Here is a 25,679-nt window from a genome sequence, read left to right as displayed (position 1 = left end):
ACCGGGCCACACAGCAGGAGGTGAGCGGCGGGCGAGCGAGGGAAGCTTCATCTGCCGCTCCCCACGGGGCCATGGAAAAACTGTCTTCCACCAAACCGGTCCCTGGTGCCAAAAAGGTTGGGGACCGCTGCTTTAGAACACCCATCCCACCTGAAATGGGGGGACTTGGGGGCCTAAAATCTCCCGTGAAAGCAGAGTCTGAGCACACTGGTGTCCCTATGCACTGGACGGTACCACTAATGTATACGCGATGTAAACAAAAGGCTGTCTGGCCGTCAGCTCAGCAACCTGTGTCACTCTCTTCAATCTTGCGCAAGGAAATCAAGATACTGAAAATCAGTGACCTATGCCTTTAATTTCTTGCTGGGGCCATAAAATTTTGTTGCTATTATAAAGTAATGCATGCTGAATTCTTTAGGTTCCCTTACTCTTAGAGTCCTTGAAAATATTTATTTTGAAAATATCTTGCAATTCTCAAAAATCTCACTTTATATATTAAAATTGTTCATACATTTTATTTCCTCCCTAGGAAAAAATTAACAATGAAATGCCAAATTGTTACAATCATGGAAAGCTGTCCTAATTAAAGGGAGTCCTAACTCAGTTCTGGCAGCACCTGATGCCCCATGCCTTTTGACACAGGGACCCACTGCAGTCTAGTTTCTGGCCCGGTCTACACTGTCCTAATCCTGACAGCTGGTCCCTCTTTAGAAGGTATAAATCAGAAATTCTACCCTTCTCTCACTCCCAATCTGGTAAATGGCTACTTGTTTCTTGAGAAGGGGAAAAAATCCTAGAGCTGACATACTTTCCTGAAACTTCCTTCTTCTAAATAGCAAAGGGAGGGTTTAAAAGGAAATGCTCCCCCTTCTTGGTGTGGCCGCGAACACTGTTCCTCACACGTACTCTCTAACCACAGTGCAAAACACATTATGGAAACCCAGCTCACATACTGGGTTCAGATTGTATGATAAGCTTTTTCTGAAAAAGAAGCAAAGGGGGACTCAAAATGCCATTCATTTTATTCAGAGAAAAGTAGTGTCTCCCCTTTTTTTTTTTCTTTTACCTTCTGTGACGTCTCTTACACTCTATTTGGTTACAGAGTGATGAGTTCCATTCCAAGGAAATCTGGAAAGGAGGTTCCTTTAGGAATTTGGATTTCATCTCTCGGCTTTTAACTTGCTTTCGTCTCAGTTCCTAATGTATAATTAAAGGCTCTCAATCAAGGTGGGCATCAGAATTGCTTAGAGAACTTTAAAAAATTACAGATGCCAGCCTTAAAACCTTGCATATCCTTTGAGCCCGAAGTCGCACACGGAGGCATTTCACCTAAAGAAATAATCATCTGTGCTGCCGGAGTCCCTGCAGCACTTGGTTCAAGTCTCTGAGGCTACACAGAAGGAACTGGAGTTCCTTCAGGGCCACTGAGAGCAGATTTAGTTGAAAACCTTACGCTGCACCTGTTACTGATGTGACGATGGAAACCGCCTCCTCTGCAGAGCTATGACGGTTTCCACTCAAACAGCCTGTCGATCTCACTTCTAGCCAGTCACGTCTGACTATGCAGATAGCCCTAATGTCGCCAAACCATCTTGCCACCCCCTTGGTACGACCCCCTGCGACCCCCTCTGTGTTTGTCCTCATGAGCAGCCAGTCCATAATTGTCCCTTTCTTCTGGCAAGCGTTGTTGCCAAGGAGTCTGGGCATGTGCGGATACTCAGGGTCTTCTGAGGACACTGTCTATGGTCATCATCCAGACATCATTCGGCTGCCGTCCAGCAGCAGTTAACTCTGTCCCCAGCCTCTGCTTGGCTAGTTACCTCGCACAGTGGCTGATGACTCCCATACACAGCTCAGGGTCCCTGTAAACATAGACCCCCTGCACCATCCACACTTGTGTCCTCTAACCTGGCTTGTCTCCCCTGCCCAACTCAAACAAACACCACCTTACTCATCTTAACCACATCCTTGTCCTTTTCTTCTCAACCCTTCTCACTTCCGAACAAGTCATTAACAGTCGTGTTTACAATAGCTCAAAACTAGGGGGAAAATCTAGTTGTCCAACAATAAGTTAATAAGTCATGGCTCATTAATACACGGAAATATTTTTCAGCCAACAAAAATGATGCAGTGGAAGATGTAATAACAAGGAATATCCACCAATTTTTAACAAGAATGATACCCACCACATATTGTTGAGAAAAAAAAGTTATAAAGTAGGTTTTCTTAAGTAAAGAACACCCATCAAGATACTATCAGTTATGGATCTCTAGTGTGTAGAGCTCTGGTTGATTTCCATTTTCTTCTTTTTTGTTTATGTCTGTTTGATGATCCTTAAATAAATATGTATTATTTTGGAGAAACAGAAAACATTGGACATTTTAAAAATTCAAAAGTGGAATGTTAAAAATGTTATCTGGCTTTTGTATGTGTTGGGCCTCAAACCTGTGTGTACTCCACCGGGATGACCCAGCTCTGTCTGCAAAGCTGAATTGCACTGTATTAGATGGGACTGGATTGCGTTGCATCGTCTCATACCCCAGAGCAGCAACAGTCACAAGACCTTGGAGGGGGTCACATTTTTCTCTAGACTGTGCAGTGTCATCATGGGACTAATGGCTGGAGATGCTGAGAATTGGCTGGATATAGGTACAGCCAACAACTCTAAATGAGGTCCTACGTTGATTTGCAGACATTTAGCAGAAGCATTTTTTCCAGTGAAATCTTACATAAAACACTAACTCCTAAGCAAACAAAAGTTGTGTTTCTCTGGTTGAAGAGTAGGAATTGGGGCATCCAGAGACCCCAGTTCAGCCTCCCCCTCCTGCTCTCCCCAGCTCCAGAAGATCTTTACAGTAGCTCTTGGAGCAGCTTTGGAGGTTTCCAAATTGACTATTTGAAAAGCAAACAGTAGCTGGTCTTAAGAAGGCAACTTCCGTTCCAGCGCTAGGTTTGCCCAGTCAGGGTGAGAAATGCAGCCGAAGTTATTTTTGCTTCCCAAACATGCCCATTTATTACATGGACACCTGAGTTTCTAGAGACCCAACCTTCCTTCTGTGGAGAAAGCTTTCTTCACCATGTCTGCCTACAAACTCCTACAAATTCCAGGTATTCCCCTTAGTCTTTTCTGACCTCCAGCACCTTAGATAAAATGAAGTTTGCCGTCACCTGGGGCCCTACAGTCCTTTAACCACGATACGCTATTATACCGCTTTGCAATATGGCGCCCAGGCTGGGTTCACGCTATTCTAATGAGTCCTGCGGGGAGGACTGAAAACTCACTTCGTAGCCACAGACTCCCTTAGCTGTCTGTCTGCAGTCACTGGTTTATACGGGAGTTAAGGAATCTTGGTGGGGGCAGGGAGGAGAATCTAACGGTGACCATGATTTGGGGTTCAGACAATAAAGGTGAGGCTGATGTAAGGAGAAACGATGAGGCGCCTCAGAAAAAAAGCCACTCCCAAAGAAGAAGGAGTCCAGCTCTACCAGAATCAGACATAAGATCTAGTGGTAGGAGAGGAAACAGTGGTTTCCAGTGGATTGAATGGCCATTACCTGAAATCATCAAAGCCCAGACAGTCTGTGATTCCATATACGTTCTGGGGATAAAAGGGTTGTGTTTCTAAGTGAAAATAGCTATTCCATGACTCTGTGTGGGACTTTTCTAGGAACGTAGAACTCAGGGGAGGGAAGTCAGTACTCCAATGGCAGAGGAAAGGTAATCAATTCAAAACACCAGCAGAACATCAAGCAATATCCCAGAGGCAAGAAACAGCAGTACTAAGGGTGTCTGGAGCAGAGTCGAGCAGGGGTGGTGGGAAAACAGCACACCAAGTTGTTTGAACATGAGAAAGACAGCTGAGAGGAAAGCAGGGGCAAGAGGATATTCAACAGTCTGGACCAACAAATGAGACCACGGGAGACCCATCTAGGGTCTCATTTAAAAATGGGAGAGAGGGGCTTCCCTGGTGGCACAGTGGTTAAGAATCCGCCTGCCAATGCAGGGGACACGGGTTCGAGCCCTGGTCCGGGAAGATCCCACATGCCACGGAGCAACTAAGCCTGTGTGCCACAGCTACTGAGCCAGCGCTCTAGAGCCCGCAAGCCACAACCACTGAGCCCATGAGCCACAACTACTGGAGCCCGTGTTCTGCAATGAGAGGCCACCGCAATGAGAAGCCCGCACACCACAACTAAGAGTAGCCCCTGCTTGCTGCAACTAGAGAGAGCGCACGCGCAGCAACGAAGACCCAAAACGCAGCCAAAAAAATTTAAAAATGGGAGAGAGAACGATATGGGAGAGGAAGAGAAATGGAGGTCCAGTCACTAACAGGCTGGGATTGAGCTAGCAAAATTCAGATGGAAATGTAAAAGTGTGTTCATTTGTACCCACATACTAGTAAGAGCGGGGGACATGCAGGCTATATATTGTATTCTTATTATTTGTTCTCATGACCGGGATTTGACACTATTAGGTGCTATGTGCATCTGTGAGATTGCCATGCCTCAGAGATCCTTGTTCCAAAATATATTCCCAAGTGAGCCCCAGTCTACAGAAAATGATCCGCTTAAACGTTACGGCTTGGTAATCACTTGATACTTAGGTATTTCAGCTGGTAGTATGAAGTTAGCAGAAAGGATTCTTTGGGCCAGGAAAGATTGCTTTAAGCATATGTCAAATATAGAACTTTTATTTTTAAATTTAGAAGAAGAAAAGCTACACAAAGATCAAACTTTGGTAGCTTGGAATTAAGATAGTATAGTTAGGAGGGGGTGTGGGTGAGGATGGACTGGGAGTGTGGGGTTAGCAGATGCAAACTATTATATATAGAGAATGGATAAACAACAAGGTCTTACTGTACAGCACAGGGAACTCTATTCAATATGCTGTAGTAAACCATCATGGAAAAGAATATATAAAAAAAGAATGTTTATATATGTACAACTGAACCCCTTTGCTGTACAGCAGAAATTAACACAGCATTGTAAATCAACTGTACTTCCATTAAGATTTTTTTTAAAATATATTGATGCGACAACAACAACAAAAGGTAGGGTAGTGCAAGTGTGTCCATAAATCCAAGCATTGTAGAGTACCTTAGTTTCATCTAGTATAAAGTGAAAACTGCTATAAGTTGACTAGTGTGGATGCATGTCAAACTATCTGGATAGCAAAGAAGAGAAGGTATTTCTTTCTGAACATTTTCTAAAGGGAGACAAATTATTCTAAACTTTGCTGTCACACACCCCTACCCTACTGCTTTGATTCTGAGGTAGCACATGCAGTGAAACTGTATTTATAGCATACTTGCTTATATTCAGATTTATGTATTATAATTTATGTTTATGAGTTTATGTATTAATTTACGTTCCAGAGGATAAATGAGAATACCCCATCGGTTAAAAATTCACAGAATTGATTTTATTAGTATGCCTGTTAAAATGAGTATAGGAGACTAACTGAGTTCAAAGTTTGCACAAAAATTAAATACACATATAATTAATATTTACAAAGGTATTTTGAATGAATGCTAGTGTTTTAAAGTGTGATTTTAGTAAATGGTGGCGCTTTTTAACCAGACATTAACCTTCCTAAGTTTGAGCAGAGACGAGCTCAAGAAGGAGGCACTTCAACTAAGAAGCAGCAATTGAACAAGATGTTCTAGAGTCTTCTCCCCAAGACTGACATCTTCCTTGTGATTCCCAAGAATATACATGTGCATTTTTTAAAAGAGAACTTTCACGAAAAACTTAGCAACTTCACATTAACATGGAAAATACAGACTCATTAAAAACAGTCCAATTTCAAAATGGGCTTGTGTCATTAAGGAGTCTACAGAAGTAGTAAAGGGTTTGGCGATTCCCAAATATCCTCAGTTTAAGACAAACACACTTGTCTGTGGAGGGCAGATGTACCTTGGGAGTACCTTTTCTTCAACAGACTCATTGGCTGCCATCTTCTCTACCTTGTCACCTGTGTTATGTTAAACTTAACAGTCTATCATCCACCACCCAAGGGCAAAGTGCAAAATATGAAGCTCAGAGTCTCAGGTTTCCTGGTGGCCTCCAACTCAGTTTTGCTTTTCAATCTGAGGAGCAAGAGTGACTGGAGGGGTGATGGCTCATAAGAAATGAGTCTAGCGTTTTCCTTCCTGATTGTAGTAGTCGCCCTATTACCCCAAAGCGTTCTCCTATGACTCACTCAATTTATCCCATCCACTCTGTCAGGGAATGATTAACAAAACCTACACATTTCAAAGACAAAATCTTTGCCATACAATAACCATACCATGCAAATACTGTAAATCAAACACAGATACCATCACATAAAATTAAATGAATGTTGAGGGAATTTTTGACTGACCAAACAAAATATTCAATTAACAAAATAGTTTTTTTAAAGGCCAACCAATATTTAGTTTCAACTGCTCCCTTTGGAAGAATGTGGCATATCTTGGTTTTGAGTGTGATCTTTAGCTTTTTGACAATCCATGATTAAAAACACAGAAATCTCTAGGACATATCTGCAGCAGTCATATTAATCCCTGTATCAAAGGTATCCAGACTAAACTCTCTATTTATTCATCTCAACTTAAGGTTTTGAGAGAGTTCCTAAAAATACAAATCTATAATAATTTACTTAGGTAATTTTCATGTTAGAGTAAACATTAAAGATTTAGTATTAAATATTTAGTAACTTTATTCATTTGTCAGTACTATCAAAATCAAAAAAGAAATAAGAATAACTGTATAGCTATCAAAGGAGCTATAATTATATTTGGATATCTTCATTTGTAATCTTCTATCTGTAATGTTAGCTCTTAAAAAATATCATTAAGCATGTCAACAGACAAGAGTGGGAGAAAGGTGAACTATATGTGAAACTTTAAAAAGTATTTGTATTTAAAAGAATACTTACTCTTTTGCCTCCCTCTAAGAGGATATGTCCTGAGTTTCTCAATAATATCAACCACGATCAAGCAGGTCAGAACCAAAGAGACTGGCAGGTCAGGTAACGTATTCGGTAAGATATCACTGGAACCATTAATATTCTTTTGAACCTGTTTTCAGAAGACCATTTAGAAGCATTAAATTTTTGTACTTTCTTTGTTCACAATTCTTTGAGGAGTTTGAAAGCAGTGCTAAATTAATTATACATACATTTACTAAAAGACTAGAAGCTTGGCTTTCAGCTTTTTAGGTGTTCAACCCCACAAGGTTGTGAACCATTTCTAAAGATGTAATACGGATTCATATCAATGGAAGAGCTTTCAGTTAAAGACAGAGCTTGGCAAATGTGCGTAAAAAGTTAACAGTAGGCTCCTGGAATAGTGGAATGGGGAATCTCTCCCAATCCAACTGCTAAGCAGAGCCTCTGAGAGTCCTAGCTCAAAGAACTAGGGGGACAAACATTAGAGTGTTGGGTCTCCCAAGAAGAGAGAGCTGGGTAAACCCAGCTCGGCTTTGGAGCACTTCCTTCATCTGTTTAAGGTATCTACAAAAAAGGCTATGGCAAACATCATGTTAATGGTGATATGTTAAGAGCTTTCCCTCTGAGATCAACAATAAGACAAAGGTTACATCATGACCACTTCTATTCAACACTGTACTAGAGGTCCTAGCCAGTGTAACAAGGCAAGAGAAAGAAATAAAATGTAAGTATTGAAAAGAAAATCAAACTGTCATTATTCATAGACTATATGATTATAAATGGGACAATCTCCCCAAAATGGATAAATTATTCCTACATACCAAAAACAAAGAGTTAGAAAATAAGATTTTTTAAAATGATACAATTTGATACAACCTCAATCAAAATTCCAACTTTTCTGTGGAAAATGACAAGCTGATTCTAAGATGAATATGAGAATACCAAGTGCAAGCCATTCTAGAAGAAAAAGAAGATAGGAATATTTACTTTTCTGGATATAAAGAGCTATTATAAAGCTACAAGAATTAAGACAGTGTGGTGTTGGCACAGGAATAGAAAAGTAGGCAGTACAGAACAGAAAGCTCAGAATAGACCAGGTATACACACATCTGATTTATAACAAAGGCAGCACTGCAGATAAATGTGGCAAGGGCAGACTTTTTAATAAACGGTACTCGGTTCATTAGATATTATTTGGGGAAACATGCTTGATTCCCTACTGCACAACATATACAAAAATTAGTTCCAGGTGGATTGTGAATCTAAAAGAGAATGGCAAAATAATATAGCCTCCAAAATATAATATAGGAGAGTATCTTCAGGACCTCAAGGTTCAGATTCACAATATGACAAAATGGTCTCAAACAAGTAACCAAAAGAACTATCCATAAAGAAAAGAAATTGATGCATTGGACTCTTAAAATTAAGAGCTTCTCTCCATCAAAAGATACCATGAAGACTACGAAGTCACAGAGTGAGAAGGTATTTGCAATACATATAATCAAAAAAGGGCTTGAAATCTGAATATACAAATAATTCTTCCAAATCAATTTTTAAAGATAAGCAAGACATTAGGAAAAAATGGGCAAGATGAAGAATATGCTCAATCTCATTAATTATTGGGGAAATGCAATTGAAAACTACAATGAAATTCAAGAATATACTCACCAGAACGGTTAAAATAAAAAAGACTTAAAATCCAACTGCTGCTGAGGATGAGGAACACCAAGACTGCTCATTCTCTGCTAGTGGAAGTCTAAATTAGTATACTCTCTTTGAAGAACTGACATTGTCAGTTACAACTGAGTACTTGAACATCTTGTGACCCATCAGTTCTACTCCTACACATTTAACCAGCTGAAATGCTTGCGCATGGGCACCAAGAGACATGTTCAAGGATATTCACAGCAGCAAAAACTGGAAACTGAAATGGCCATTAAGAGCAGAACTGATGATGTATATGCATAGCTGATTCACTTTGCTGGACAGTAGAAACTAACACAACATTGTAAAGAAACTATACTCCAATAAAAATTAATTAAAAAAAAAAAAAACAACAAAAAAATTTTAACCACTCTTGTGGGTAGGTAGTAGTATCACATTGTGTTTTACCTTACATTTTTCTGATGACCAATAATGTTCAGCATATTTTTATGTGCTTGTTTGCTATTTGTAGATCTTCTTTGTGAAAAGTCTATTAAACTATTTTGCCCATTTAACAAAAAGGAGTAGAACTGATGAATAAAGTGTGATATATTCATAAAATGAAATACTGTATAGGAATGAAAATGAAGGAACTACAGCTAACCAGAAAAACATGAATGAATCATACTTTTGAATCAAAGGAGCCAGATACAAATTAGATAGATAGATAGACAGATAGATAGATAGATAGATAATAGATAATTTGATTTCCCTTTATAAAACTTTCAAAAACAGATAAACTACCCTGTGGTACCTGTGGTATTAGGAGTTAAGATAGAAGTTACCTTTGGGTTGGAAGGAAAGGTAGTCACTGGAAGTGGCTTTTAGGGAGTTGACAAAGTTTTATTTTTTGACCTGAGTAGTGTTTCCATGGGGGTTTGCTTTGTGGTATTCCACTGACATTGTGTATTTATGTTGTGTGAACTTTTCTGTTCGTGTGTTGCACTTCAGTGAAAAATAAGAAAAAAGGAAAGAAAAATATGCAACAGTGGGTGAGACATAACGGGAAAGAATCCCAAAAAGGGCAATCAAACTGTAGATAGAGCATCATCTGTGATAGTGGTGTTCCTTGAAAGTGTTGTACACTGAATTTTCAAAGCTCTTGGGAACCTCCCGAGTGCTTTACAAGGTCTTTGGGGAGGAAGGAGAAAAAGATAAATCTAGATTAAAATATTTGTGTGTTGCAATTTGATGCAAAGTTCATCTGTATGGCTTTCTGAGGTTATTCTGTGTGTTCATACATTGTCCTAATGCTACATGTAGGACATCTCCCAACAGTCATGTAATTTCTAATGATGTCATCCACTACCTGGTACTCACCTCTCTCACAGAACTGATCATACCTATTCTAACTGCCTGTTTATTTTTCTCTCTACTGTCAATAAAAAATTATTGAAGGCCAGAGACTGTCAAATTTTCTAAGTGCTCTATCCTCAGTTTCTAACACAGTACCTGGCAATGTAATAAGCACTTAATGACTACCTACTCAACATGTAAATGAAAATCTTATAAATAAATAAATAAATAAAATTACATCTTTCACAGCACCTTGAAAATTAATAAGATTAGCAGGGCATTCTGCTTTGAACTCTCTGGGTAATAGCGTTCTCACAGGCCGAAAGTTCTGCCTATAGTATTCCTGCCCTGCAGATGTCCATTCATCAGAGTCCCTTTGTAGCTGCATTTATTGAAACATAAACTCAAATTTATTTTCAAATAAACATCGTGTACAAATTATTTGTCAATGGAATCTTATCAAAGCTTTAGCATGTGAGTGGTTGTTCCCTTGGATATTGATTGGATAGTCCATTTAGAGCCGAGGACACTCATGAAAAACATCAGGTTAGAGGAAACACATGTGGATCTACTCTCAAATTCCTTGCTTTTTTATTATTTTCAAATAACATTCCTTTCTCACACATACAAACACAGAAGCAATTTTTTTAATTGGCTGCTATACTTTCCTCCACAATCACAGAGGTAACAATGATCTTAGTACCTTAAATATATATATTGCAACTTAGAATAAGACTGGAGATAATAAACTTCGGGAAATTTGCTTGGGCACACCACTCTATGAAATTTTAATAACCGAGGACATTTTAAAAACTCAAAATCTTGCAGGACAAGAAATCAAAATTCCATACCTTGGTCACTGCTATAGAAAAGCTGAAGCTGGGAAGCGTGGTGAGGACTACACACATCATCATAACAGGTCTCCTAGCAAAGGAGAAAAAATAAGCAAAAGCAATAATGTACAAGATCAACAGTTCCTGTTACATTTTGCCAATTTTGCAGTTCCTGTTCCATTCATCTATAGTTTTTCTAAGAAGCTACTACTTCCCTATTTCCATTTCCCAAATGTTTGAGTATGGCAAAGGGGAACACACACAAAAGCCAGAATGCTTTTCTAGAACAAAGGGGTGAGAGGTTTCCAAATAATTAGCAAACCATCGACTGCTAAAAGCATCACAGTACAAGACAAATGACATTCAATATTTTCAAAATTCATTCATCAGAATCCTGTCCAAGAGTTCAGGGTCTGGTGACCAACTGAAAAAAAGCACAGCATGACCTTCTCAAGTGATACTATACCCCATGTTGTAAAACTGATTTTTCAAAAAATATATTTAGAAACAATATACTGTTAGATAGTTAAAGATGACTTAGAGTGAAAACACCTGGATTTTTTTACTTGAACCACCCCCCCAAAAAAATCATATAGACATAAAAATCACAGTTTTTTTTAAAAATTTTTATTTATTTATTTATTTATTTATTTATTTATTTATTTTTGGCTGTGTTGAGCCTTCGTTTCTGTGCGAGGGCTTTCTCTAGTTGCGGCAAGCGGGGGCCACTCTTCATCGCGGTGCGCGGGCCTCTCATTATCGCGGCCTCTCTTGTTGCGGAGCACAGGCTCCAGACGCGCAGGCTCAGTAATTGTGGCTCACGGGCCTAGTTGCCTCGCGGCATGTGGGATCTTCCCAGACCAGGGCTCGAACCCGTGTCCCCTGCATTGGCAGGCAGATTCTCAACCACTGCGCCACCAGGGAAGCCCCAATCACATAGTTTTTAAATGTTTTTGGACCACTTTTTAAGCCTTGTATGATCAAGCAATCAAATAGTTATTGAGATATAATATATAATAGTCTATCATGACAGAGAGAATTAAAATATATATTCAACATCACTAATTTATGGGAAGATAAAACATACTCAGAGGTTTTCTATAGTGAAATATTTACCCCCTCTTTCCTTAGTTAAATACGTATTATACGAATTACATATATAGGATAGTATGTGTTTAAGTTCAAAAAGTATTGTTGGAGTCTTACAAATGACTAAGAAGTCTTCTTGGTCCCACCATTTCACTCTACCCCAGTCCCATCCTAGATGTTCTAGGTATAGACATAAGATAGGGCGTTGGATAGCCCATCTCTCATAGCCAGACTCAGTACAACCTGCTAAAACCAGAGGTAAGATGGAATTTTAAATTGGTAGCTTTGCCTCCTTCTCTGAGCCCAGATCCAGATTCCTGCAGCACTCAGCTCTCTGAGGCTAGCTGGGGCATTCACAGAGTCCTCTTCTCAGCTTGATCTCTAAAAAATAAGAGTGCCCCAGGGATTATTCCTGCACCCCTTATTTATCTATATTATCTCCCTTGATGATCTCAGCCAATCCCATCGCTTTAAACACCACCCACTTGCCCATGACTCACAAACAGATTATAGTATATATACACTGGCCTCTATCCTGAGCTCTGGACTTGGACACCCAACTATCTATTTGGCACCTCCACTCAGATGTCTAATAGGCAACTCAGACTTAACACGCCTAAAAAAGAACCCATACCCATTCCAATCATCATCAAATGCTGCCTGATGATTTAATGCCAAAATGCATTTTGAACCAACCTCTGCTAACACCGTGGTTCACTCACTATCATATCTCATCTGCAGTGTTTCATTACCAGTTTCCTGTTAGTGTCCCTCTTCTTGCCTAGCACTATGTTTGTTCTCCATAGAGCAAACGTCTGATTTTTCAAATGTAAAACACCTCTTGTTACTGCCCTGCTCAAAAATCACCAAAGCTGGGAGGAGTGGGGAATGGGGAGTTACTGTTTAATGGCTACAGAGGTTCAGTTTTGCCAGATGAAGAGGGTTCTGTGGATGGATGGTGGCGATGGTAGCACACCAATGTGCACGTACTTAATGCCAATGAGCTGTGCACTTAAAAATGGTTAAGATGGTAAATTTTATGCTAGGTGTATTTTACCACAAAATACACTTATTTGTATATTTTAGAGATTTTTAAAATATTTTCAATGTATGACTAATGTAATTAGAATAAAATTGAAACCTATCACTGTTGCCTAAGTGTTCTACGTGATGTGGTTTCTCTTATTTCTCCTACTCTCTTCACTTAGAATGACCTGCCTCTTCCCCACCATCCACTTAATCCTGCCATATTAGCACTCTGGTTATTCTGTGATCACACCAAGCTTGCCCCACCTTCGAGGCTTACACTGGCTCTTCCTTTTTTGCCAGGGCATCTCTAGATCGTAGACCTAAATCTAGATCATAGATCTTCCATGTCTGGCTCCTGTGTGCTTATCCCCAAGGTAAGTTCCACGGGACTACGTACCTTATCTGAATTGTTCATTACTTTAGCTCCAGCATTTAGAACAATGTTTCTAAATCTTTTTTGTACAATAAACTTTCTGGGAATCTGCTAAATCCTATGGACCCTTCTCAGAATAGAATTTTTAAATGCACAAAATACATAGACTTACAAAACAAAGCAATTATATTGAAATACAGTTATCCACATTCTTTTAAAGTTTTGATTTAGTAATATATACACTTATCTAAGAATACAGTGTCTTCTTATTTTCTTTGGAGCATTCAAGATCTAGTGGAAACTGTAGTCTCTCATAATTTCAAGGTAGTGAAGATCATAAACCGTAATCTGAAGTATCTGCAACAATTGTAATGTGATATGAAGAAAAATCTATGTAATAAAATTACAGGTCCTGCTAATACTACTGTGGTTTGTTACCAACATTCATAATGGAAAGAGATGCCATCTTTCAATCAGAGGTTATCGAAAATAGAGATGTAACTTGTTTCTCATCCAAGTTCAAGAACCCCATAACCCTGGAGAATGTCTGGCACAGAGCAGGAATTCAATAAATGCTAAATGAATGAACAGAATAGTTAATAAGTGAATACTAATCCAAATCTGTGTTTTATCTAAGCAGAAATAATGATAACCTGTATTTGAAAATCTTGACTTACTGCTAACATATGCTTCTAATTTATTAATGAGTGGTATGGGTTGCATTGTGTCCTCCCTAAAAGACATGCTGAAGTTCCAACCCCCAGGACCTCAGAATATAACCTTATTTGGAAATAGGGTCTTTACAGAGGTAATAAGTTAAAATGAGGTCATTAGGTCAGGCCCCCATCCAATAAGACCAGTGGCCGTATATAAAAGGAAATTTGGAGACAGATATGTACAGAAGGAAGATTACATGAAGAAACACAGGAAGACACCATGTGAAGATGAAGACAGAAATCAGGGTGATGCATCTATAAGCCAAGGAATGCCGAAGATTGCCAGCACACCATCAGAAGCTAGAAGAGAGACTTCCCTGGTGGCACAGTGGATAAGAATCTGCCTGCCAATGCAGGAGACACGTATTCGATCCCTGGTTCAGGAAGATCCCACGTGCTGTGGAGCAACTAAGCCTGTGCGTCACAACTACTGATCCTGTGCTTGAGAGCCCACAAGCCACAACTACTGAGCCTGCGTGCTGCAACTACTGAAGCCCACATGCCTAGAGCCCACGCTCTGCAACAAGACAAGCCACCACAGTGAGAAGCCCGCGCACTGCAATGAAGAGTAGCCCCCTCTCGCCGCAACTAGAGAAAATTCACACACAGCAGCGAAGACCCAACACAGCCAAAAATAAATTTTTTTTAAAAAATGTTAAAAAAAAAAAAGAAGCTGGAAGAGAGGCTTGGACTGGATTCTCCCTCATAGCCCTCAGAAGGAACCAAGCCTTCCAACACTTTAATCTCAAACTTCTAGCTTCCAGAACTGTGACACAATAAATTTCTGTTGTTTAAACCACCCAGTTAGAAGTACTTCGTTATGGCAGTCTTAGGAAACTAACACAGATTTTGCTATAGGGAAGCGAGATACTGCTGTAACAAATACCCAAAATGTGGAAGTGGCTTTGGAATTGGGTAATAGATAGTCTGGAAGAGTCTGAAGATGCAGGATAGAAAAAGGCTAGATTACCCAGAAGAGAATGTTAGTGGAAATATGGAAGTTAAAGGAGATTCTGGGGAGAGCTCAGAAAGAGGAGAGCTGTGCAGAAAGCCTCTACCATTCTAGAGAATACATATATTATTATGAACAGAATGTTGCTAAAAATATGAATATTAAAAGTCCTTTTGGTGAGGTCTCTGACAGAAATGAAGACTGTGTTACTGGAAACTGGAGGAGCGGTGATCCTTTTTATACAGTGACAGAGAACTTGGCTGAAATGTGTTCTGTTGAGTAGAAAGGCGAACTTGTAAGCAATGAGCTCAGACGCTTAGCTAAGCGGATTTCTAAGCAAAGTGTTGAAGGCACTGCCTGGTTTCTCCTTGTTGACTAGAGTAAAACGCAAGAGGAGAGAGAGAAATTGAAGAAGGAATTGTTAAACAAAAAGAAGCCCCATCTTGAAGATTCAGAAAATTCTCACCCTATCCATATTGCAAAAGATGCAAAAAATGAGAAAGCATGTTCTGGAGAGAACAGTAAGGGTGTGGCTTGTGAATCCAATGAACCATCTCAGCAGAAACCCTGACAGCTTGCACTGAAGGGGGACAGAGATGGGACAAAATGAAGAAAGGCTGTGAGACTTCTGGGTACGATCGGCAGGAAACAGGCTAAAACAGAGCTATACGGCTGCAAATATGTACTATCCTTCAAGAAAAGGGAAGAATGACTCTCATGATGCTTCAGAGGCCAGGGAAGCTGCCGCTGTCACCACAGGCCCAGGGGTTCCCTCCTCAGATCCAGAGCGCAGGGCTGCTGCCCAAGGCCAGGAGGGTGGAGCCACCACCGTGATGAGCCCTGAGGACAAAGTGTCCAGACACAGAGGTTTATTGTCAAGCCTTAAAACTTAGAACTCTTGGCTAAAACCAATATACAGGCAGACCTCGTTTTGCCACGTTTCGCGTTATTGTGCTTTGTAATAAATTGAAGGTGTGTGGTATCAGTGAGACCCCACTCAGACATTAACAAGCCAGGCAGCATCCCAAGGAGGCATCCCAAAGAGTAGAAGGTCCAGAAATCATAAGACAAGAAATACTGATGGAGCCTGGCCACTGGAGAAGAGAAGATGTAGCAGACTGGATGGGATGTGGCTGAGATGGCAGCGAAGAGGCCATCTTCAAATATTTGAAAAGCTTCAGTGTCGACACAGTGAGCTCAGAGAAGAGGTCACCCCTAGAGACACAACGTGGGAGTCGTCATTGTACAAGTGACAGTTTCTGAGAGCCGACGATAGTGCTCGAAAAGCAATAAAGAGGGACATATGTATACGTAGAGCTGATGCACTTTGCTGTACGCCTGAAACTAACACAACACTGTACATCAACTAGACTCCCATAAAATTTTTTTAAAAAAAGAAAGAAATGCGCTTATGCTACTGAGAGTGACCATTATATGGGGCTAATTAATTGCTTGTAGCCATGCTAGTGTAATTTCATAACAAGGACAGTACTCTGAAATTGGTTAAGTGTTGAATCACTGAAAATTGATTGATTGATTGATGAGGCCAAATTTTTCTATGCAAGTTGAAGTATGCAACGTCCGAATTAAAATGCTTGACACATCTTGGGGGGCGGGGGGTAGGGGGTGAGGGGGTGGGATGAACTGGGAGAATTGGATTGACATATATACACGAATATGTATAAAATAGATAACTAATAAGAACCTGCTGCATAGCACAGGGAACTCCACTTTGCTGTACAGTAGAAACTAACACAACATTGTAAAACAACTATACCCCAATTTTAAAAAACTCAAAAAAATATTCAAGAAAAATAAATAAAATACTTGATGCATCTTATAAAAAAAAAAAAAAAGGAAAGCAATAAAAAGGGGAAATCAGGGGGCAATGGGTAGAGCTCCCAGCCATGGCCAAATTCACTGGCATATAAAGGGGGGCAGAGGATGCGACATGTACAAGGAAGATTGGAAGGAAGCTACATGATGGCAGAGTTTATTTCAATACAAGGAAATATGGAAGGCTCTTCTCATATTTAGAGACACAAAAAGTCATAAATTCCCTTTAAAATCAGAGGCAGACTGTCTTGTGAGAAATAGTGCCCTAGATGAACGCTAAGGTGCCTTCCAGCTGCAGAATGATGCCGACACTGAATTCTACAAGCAAGGGGAAGCGTAGAGTTTTAAAGGTGGAACTGACATGCAGACACCATTTTTCAAGAAGATTATGACTCTGTCAACAAGGACTGGGAGGGAATGAGGGGGACAGAGAGGCCAAAGGCAAGGACAGCAGCTGGTGAAGGCTGCCAGAGCACCAGCAGGTTAATAAAATGCTCTTCATGCCTCCTTTTGAACACAAGCGACCAGAACAAGGGATCTGACGCTGGACCTGAATAGGTGAAAAGTTGGGGAACTATGCCAGAACCTCAAGTGTACACCTCCAGGTGGCCCTGGAAATCAGCGCCTGACTGGGGAGAGGAAAACAGCCACGGAGGGCAAGGTCCTGAATGAAAGAGAAAGAGATGAAAGAGAAAGAACTCATGGAATCTGGCGACATTGCATATGCAGCCGAGAAAAGCAAAAGTGAATCCACTCACGCCGCTGTACTGGAGATGGTGGGACAAGCAGAGAAAGCCTGTAATCAAGGAGGAGAAAATGATCAGTCCTGAGTGTTTCAGAAGATGACAGACAGACTGAAAGAAAGGGGATGCTCTGGGAAGAGGTAACTGTTAAGCACCAGGGTTTAGTTCGTGGTAACTCGCCGATGACCTCCTCAGAGGTGCTGAGAAGAGCAAGCCCTCCCTCCTCGGGTTAGCCTGTCACTCCTGTGTGTCCCTGTGGACCATTCAGGGGCTCAGACCCCAGACACCCTGGGGTTGGTCTTGGCTCCCTACTCACTGGCTGGGTCGTCTTGTAACCTCTGTGCCCCAATTTCCTCACTTGTTAAATGCGCACTGTAAGTGTTCTTCTTCAAAAAGCTTAGAGAATTAACTAAAATAATACAGGCAATGTGTTTACAACGCTACTTGGTACATAGTAATTGTTCAGTCAGTATTTGCTCTTATTTTACTATGGTGACAGCTATAACTATTACTGCTGCTACTACCACTGCCACCTGAAACAAATCAACAGCAAATCTGGGGGCATATGTTAAGGATGTAAACAAGGTAAAATGTTCCAAAATGTTGGAGTCTTTCTAACTTAGCACTGTCCGGGATAGCCCTGACTTTCAAAGCAGTCTGGGAATCCCCAAAAGTCCTCCAGGATTATTTTGCCCCAAGGTACCCTCTCTGAGGAAATCTGCTTCAGTTTCCGGCTAGTTTGTCAATGTTTTCACCTATTCACTGATATCCCAGGCAAAGATTCCTCTTATTTACTGGGATATAAAATTTGGTGTGGATATAAATAGCTTTTCTTCGTTCCTCAAACCAGCTCCCTAGTCTATTATAAATTATGACAGGCAACCCTAAAAAGGAACAATCATTCCAAAAGAATGAGGAAGTGTTTAACAAGAATAAAGGAAAGAACACCGGATAAAAGTTCAGACTACTTTTGGTTTAGTGTGTGTCTTAAGCTCTCTGACATTGTTTCCTGCCTTATAAAATGGCAATTATATCCATTCCCTCAACTTTACAATGCAGGTCAAGCGAGAAAATGAAAAATAAAACACACACTGTAGAGAACAGACTTGTGGTTGCCGAGGGGGAGATGGGGGAGGGTAAGGGATGGACTGGGAGTTTGGGGTGAGCAGATGCAAACTATTACCTACAGAATGGATCAACAATGAGGTCCTACTGTAGAGCACGGGGAACTACATTCAGTATCCTGAGATAAACCATCATGGAAAAGAATATTAAAAAATGTATATATATGTATAACTGAATCACTTCACCATGTGGCAGAAATTAACACACATGATAAATCAACTATACTTCAATTTAAAAAAAGTAAAAAATAAATAAAAGCATGTTATGTATATATGCAAAATACTTTATAAGATATTCATGATACCACTTTATTGACCCTCATTACTCTCAGAGGATAAAAGAGACCAACAAGATTCTCCAGATACGCAGAGTATCACTTATAACATAGAATTTTCTTCAGTTTTATCACTTTTATCATCACTTCTACCACTTCTCAGAGTCATTCTGAGGATTACCCCAGATCACGTTTTCAATGGAAACATGATTCAGTCTGAGGTAACAACACTAATATTCACTGGGTCCTTACTATGTGCCAGGCACTGTGCTCAGAACTTTACACGCATAATCTTATTCAGTTTCTTAAAACAACCCAGTAAAGAAACTAGGTCGTCCCTGTTCTGCTCATGAGAAAACTAAAATTTAAAAAATTTAAAGAACTCACACACGGTCTCCCAATCAGGGTCAATGCTGGGATTTGAACTCAGGTCTGCAACTCTCAGCCATATTGTCAGGGCTTCACTAGCTGGCTGACTCACTCTCTCCTGAATACCAGCCTCACAGGGCCCATGACGCCAACGTGGACATACAGAGAGGTTCTCAAATAGGCCCATCAACAGTGTATCTGTGAGTGCTAAGAATCTATGAAATCTCACATAAACAACTATTTATCTAAGTATTCTTCAAAAATAATTCATACTTTCAATCCCTACTTTCTATAGTAGCAATAATTTTCGCATCATCTTCATCTAGGAATCAGGTTATATGACACACGCATGCTATGTTACCACATATATTAAAATATCCTATACACGTTTTTGGGACTCATATATAACATCCAAATATACATCTTTAGGGGAAATGTATCCTAATGACACTAGAAGAATTGCATTTTTCTTGAAACACACTTAGCATTCAAAGTCAGAAAAAATACAGGAGAAGTTGCATAAGTTAGAAGAAACAGCACACAATAAGATCAGTCTGGGCTCACCAATCCCAGCTCCACCAGTTATAAGCTTTATCACTAGACAAAGTTAATCACATGTTCAAGTTTCCATTTCTTCATCTATAAAACAAGAATACTAGTGCATACCTACTAGGTTGTCATAAAGTTTAAGTTTAACAGTACGGAATGTGTAAGGCTCCTAGACTAGTACTCAGTAACAATTTCTTCTTTTCTAGCCAGTGAGAGATAATAATGGCTCATAAAAGAGGTCATGAGGGAACAGTTTCACAGTTTCACTGAAATCATAGATAACCTGTCCTCTATCTAAAACTATTTAGAACACTCATGGCCGGCCACACCCACAAATAGAAACAAAAGACTGGAAGAGGATTTCCCAAAAGAAATCACTGGAAGATGTAATTGTTGTGACAGCCGAAGACAACTTAGCACAAGGGGAGTAGCTGGACCAGATGTACAGACAAAAACAGCAAACAAACACAAACACTAGGGGGTAGAAATGAAAGACTACTCTCTTCCTTACTTTCAATTGCCCCCAGAGACTGGGACCTCATCCTTCAAAGAAGCAGTTTCGGGTAGTGGTTAGAAGTACCGATTACAGAATCAGATGGACCTAGGTCCAAAGTATAGTCCTTTCACTCACTTGTCAATTGACTGGGTAAGTTTCTTAACCTCTCTAATCATCAGTTTCGTCTTGGGAATAATAATGATAAGCTCATAAAAAATACATACTTCACAAGGTGGTATGGGATGAAATGAAATTCATACATAAATTTTATAGTACATAATAAGTGATCAGTAAAGAAGCAATTATAGCTTAATCACAATAACAATAATAGTATATTAATAATAGTAAGCAACATGGGAAGGTTTGCTGCCTGAATGATATTCAGACCTAAGGTCCTAGGGATTGAGCCAATGTAAAAAAACCTCAAAGAGCACCTTCCTGGGCATGACCAGCTTGCCACTGATTTACTCCTGTACTCATTTACACATTCCCCAGCCTGGCCAGGAGTCTTCAACAGTCGAAGCCACACCTAGCGGGTGTGAGGGGTGGAGGGCCCAGCTCAGCTTCAGACCCACCCCTTAGTTGATGCTGAGGATTTGGGTCAAGTGTTGGAAAACACCTAAACCCCATTGATGCTAGCCACATGATTTATTTTCGGAAACCTCACAGGAGCTCTGCCCTCGGGGAACTGAAAGTCCCCTGGTGAGATTGGGGGTGACACCCAGTGTCAGCACCTAAGGAGCCCTTCCTGCGCCCCACGCTTCATGCCTCCCCTGCCACACCCTCCCAACAGGATTTCTCGCTATACTGCTGTGTCTATTACTTTTACATTTCTGCCTTTGCTTGGGTTAAAATTCCCGACTCCTTGCTTTTCAAATGTGTTCTGTGTTGTCCAACTTTATTTTTCTTGGCCACACCGTGTGGCTTGTGGAATCTTAGTTCCCTGACCAGGGATCAAACCCAGGCCCCCTGCAGTGGAAGCACAGAGTCCTAACCACGGAATCGCCAGGGAAGTCCTATGTTGTTCAACTACTATGTTGCCACAACTACTGAGCCTGCACTCTAGAGCCTGCGAGCCACAACTACTGAGCCCATGTGCCACAACTACTGAAGCCCATGCGCCTAGAGTCTGTGCTCCGCAACAAGAGAAGCCACCGCAATGAGAAGCCCACGCACCGCGACAAAGAGTAGCCCCTGCTCGCTGCAACTAGAGAAAGCCCGTGCGCAGCAACGAAGACCAATGCAGCCAAAAAAAAAAAAAAAAAAATCAGTATGAAAGAAAAATTTAACTTATCAAAGAAAACAAAGAAATCCCAGATGGCAAGAACCAGATCTGAAGATTTAAAAGGAAAAATATATGAGGATCAGAGGTTATATGTTCTCATTACCTTTACTTGGATCAATACAGTCATTAGTTAAACTGAGTTCAATCCATATTAAACCTTGATTTATTTAAAATATTTCTGTGTTATTATTTGAAGTACTTACCCCTCCCCTCACCAAGGTAATAGAATTTACCAACATAGCAAAGTATTATTTTTTTTAAATCTAAGTAAAGGAACCAATTTGCTTAAAAATCTCAGTTGGTTAATGCTCAAAGGATGCCTTAGAGCTACAAAATAATGCAATGTAAACATTTTAACATAGACATTGCTTTCAGTTTTACACAAAAGAAAAAATTCTATATTAGAACCTTACAATTATGATTTCTGTAAATTAACTGTGATAACTTTGTGCGGTTCAGTGTACAGAGGAATTAGTACAACAACAATTACTACTCAGAGTATCAGAGATTCATGCTAACTCTTAGGAACACATGTCAGTAAAAAATGACCCGATAAAAAATATGGAAGATACCATAATAGGAACACATTTATATAAAGTGATTATTACTTCTCCTTAATCTCACATTATGTACCTGTGTGCTACACTAACATCCTTACCCAGGGTACATGAGAAAATCTCTTTGAAAGCATCCCAGGGGTTCCCTGCTAAAGAATTCTTTTACTTACCATCCTTTGATTTTTTGGTAAAGATGACGTTTCCTGTACAAGAGAACTTTCACGGGAACCCAAATCAAAAGAGTCACTGAAGATACGTAGGCGATGGAACAGGAAACAATCAGCCAATAATGCGTTTTGTCGGGTGTACCACTTGCGCTTTGGTAGGCATCAGCAAACTGTTCCATTATCACCAGCGTGGGGACAGAGAAAGCAGCAAGCTCAAGCAGCTCAAAAACCAGCAGCTTCACGAGTCTTCCGGAAGCCATCCTGGAAGGGGCGAGCGCCTGGGGCAAAGGCTCCCTCTCTGACTGCGAGCAGCATATGGGCACACAAACACTGAACTGGGATCAAGTTCCTTGTACTCGAATCACTAACCGGTGACTTTTTATTCTTTTATTGACCCTCATATGGTTCAATGAACTTCCAACTTAACAACCGAGGTCTCTTAAAGAAACAGAGGAGTTGTGGAAGTGATCACTTAATGTGTTTGCACATCCGTTACTAGAAGTCAAATGAATTTCAGAATATGCTTTGGAGCATCGGTGAAAGCGGGGTCTTTTAATGTAGTCTTTATTGTGAATTTGAGCACAAAAAAAATTTATGTAATATTTAACACCTGTTAAGTAGAACCATTGCAATAATATAATTTTAGAGTTAAAGGGGAAGAAGAGACATAATCCAATCCCCTATTTTTATATCTAAGCAAAGTCAGGCAAAGAGAAATACCCAAAATCTGAGACTTCATCTAGGAGAATGACCCCTCATTTTTCTTCAAAGTGCTTGAAGAGGGAGTTTGGATTCACTTTGCCAGTTTCCTAACCAGACTTCTTCCTGCTACTTGAAATATTTATTTGTTCTTGCACATTAATTGCTATGCGACGCAGACCAGCATTATTTTTACTTTGCAGGTCAGGAAGCTAACATGGCGATACGAGGAACCGGTTATCAGGATCGACACACAAAGAGTTATCTATATCTAGTCCAAAAGCAAATATTGAAAAGACAACAGAGGTCCCCATGAATATCCCTCCTTTGCAAACCGCTTTGGAGCAGCCGCGACGAGCACCCTGCTGGGTGTGGGGTGTGACAATGAATGAGGGACAAAGGTTCCTGCCCTGAAAAAGCTCACAATCCATGGAGGAAACAAACCTACGGGCAACAAAAAATTAACCGAGGTCAGAAGTATAGCCTAAATGCCACGGTACCCCAGAGAACTTCCTCTTTGGGCTGTGGGAAGGGGAGGGAAAGATGATGAGGAGGCCCGAAGGTGGGTGTTGGGGTGTCAGTGACATTTCAGGCAGGCGAAGAAGCAAGGAGGGAGGAATGGTGGTGAGAGTCTGGTGTGTATGGCAGGACCCAGGGGAAAGTGATGCTAGAAAAATCGGCTGGGGTCAGAACTCCACGTCCCATGAAGGATTTGGGGCGTGTGTGTGTGCGTGTGTGTGCGCGTGCGTGTCTGTGTCAAAAGGCATTTTCTGAACAGAGGAGTCACTTGAACACCTGGAAAGGAGGGGCGGTGCTGATGCGAAGGCAGGGCAGGAGTGGTATTAACCTAGAGACAGGGGAGCCACCTGGGCGCCACAGAGGAGCCTGATACATCAAGTGCAGGAGTGACGAGGAGAGTCCAGCACCCACACACGCTGACCCAACCCCTCCTACCTGCTGGCTTTGTCAGATGCCACCCCACCTCACCACCCGACCCCTGTGTGCATTTCTCTCAGCTTCTCTCCCCTGAGGCCCTTCGCAGAAGGGACCCCAGGGCTGCCTGGCTCTCGGGATGCACCTAGGATTCTGGGGGTGGCCCCGAGGATTCACACCTCCTGCCCTCCCACTGCAGGATAATCAGACAGGCGGCTCCTCTAGCGGTCAAGTTACTCTCTCTGACCTCGGATCCACTGACGTGTAGCAGAAGCCCTCACAAATGAAAGAAGAGACTTGGAAGAAGGACAGCAAGAATACGAAAAGGATGGGGCAGAAAACCGTCCGAGCAGCGGTTCTGTTAAGACAACTATTTCTAATAGCATACCATTGACATCAATTCTCTGTATCATCCCTGACAAAATTTCTGTTTAAATGATACTAGATACAAACTAGATTTTAACCTCCTAACCCTCGGTCTTGAGTCATCTAGTGCTACAATGCATTATAATTTCTTCCACAAATTTTGTGTATTAATAGAAATTGTGATCTGAGCGTTTGAAGACAGGTGTCGAGTAAAAACAGCCTGGCTCTTACCTGGACTGTAATTCCATTTATTTCCATGTACGGGAATTTAAAACTGAGACTCACTTTATATTTCTCGCCTCTAATCTTCCTCCGGTTCCTATTCTATCTTCACTTTTACCTTCAAAGATAAGACCAAGAGTGTTACATTCACGTGATGGGACCAGCTGTTCTCCACCACAGGGAACGCCCTGATACTAGCTGTGCTTTCCTTGAGTGGCAGGGAGTTTTTGACTGTCGTCCTCTGCCCACAACGAGCCCAACTCCATGTAAAGGAAAGACTGATTGTGTTACCCTTGTAACATCATGGTACATCATGGTAGAGGCTTAGTGAGTGACTTACGCTTTGGTAGGGAGATGACACAGACACACAGGTAGGACCTAAGAAGGTGTACGGAGTGAGCTGGACAGCCCTACCCTGCCCAGGCCTCCACCACCCTCCTCTAGCCACATCTGGACGAACAGGCACGGGGCCACAGAAGGTCCAGCCGTCTAAACGTGGCCTGGCATAACCTAGGCCAATCACTTTCTCACCCTTAGGAATTTGAACTAAAAAACGTGGAGAATTTGACAAGTGGAGTTAAAGGAGGCCATGATTTTGAGTCAGGATCAGAGCGGCTCAAACTGTATGTGCTAGAACCACCCCTGACATGTGGTCAAACTCAGTAATTAGCTGAATGAATGAGTGAGTGAGTGAATGAATGAATGAGTGAATGAATGAATGAACAAATGGAAGCCAAATGGTGAGGGAATAGGAGGTCAATCCAGAGAGTGAGCTGACTGGGACAGATGGATGGGGCGATGCAAGCACACAAAGAAAGACCAGTCCCCCAGCTGCTCGACTCTCCAGGTCACCTGTATTCTAACAAAACAGGGCCTTCATTCTTTGCAACCAAAGGGCTTGAGTATAAGACAAAAGAAAAGAAAAATGTGTTCATGAGCAGGGGCCAAATATCATACAGAAACAATATGTAAAACTACTGGATGATTCAGAGGAGAGGATTGAAAAAAAAATCAAAGTCGAGTTGATTAGAGAAGGTGAATTTTGGCCTGTATTGATTTTTCTTTTCTTTTCTTTTCTTTTTGGTTTCACAGGGGAATTTTAAGAAATCTTTATTTTTAAAAAAATTTTTATCGG

The 25,679-nt window shown here is 40.9% G+C and overlaps 1 protein-coding gene across 1 annotated transcript in view; it reads right to left on the bottom strand.

Moving 5' to 3' along the window:
* TMEM236 (transmembrane protein 236) overlaps positions 1 to 22,584 on the bottom strand; it is a 38,010-nt gene extending 15,426 nt beyond the window's left edge. The window contains exons 1-3 of the mRNA XM_068539019.1: positions 22,328 to 22,584; positions 10,783 to 10,855; positions 6,920 to 7,061 (exon numbers count right to left, since the gene is read on the bottom strand). Of these exons, the coding sequence (XP_068395120.1) occupies positions 6,920 to 7,061; positions 10,783 to 10,855; positions 22,328 to 22,584 (472 nt within the window). The remainder of the gene's footprint in view (positions 1 to 6,919; positions 7,062 to 10,782; positions 10,856 to 22,327) is intronic.
* Between the last annotated feature and the right edge of the window lie 3,095 nt (positions 22,585 to 25,679).

The sequence above is a fragment of the Eschrichtius robustus genome, chromosome 1 (assembly GCF_028021215.1).
Source record: "Eschrichtius robustus isolate mEscRob2 chromosome 1, mEscRob2.pri, whole genome shotgun sequence".
In the NCBI taxonomy this organism is placed as follows: domain Eukaryota; kingdom Metazoa; phylum Chordata; class Mammalia; order Artiodactyla; family Eschrichtiidae; genus Eschrichtius; species Eschrichtius robustus.
The sequence above is the reverse complement of the archived record's forward strand: the minus strand, read 5'-3'. Positions and strand labels throughout refer to the sequence as shown.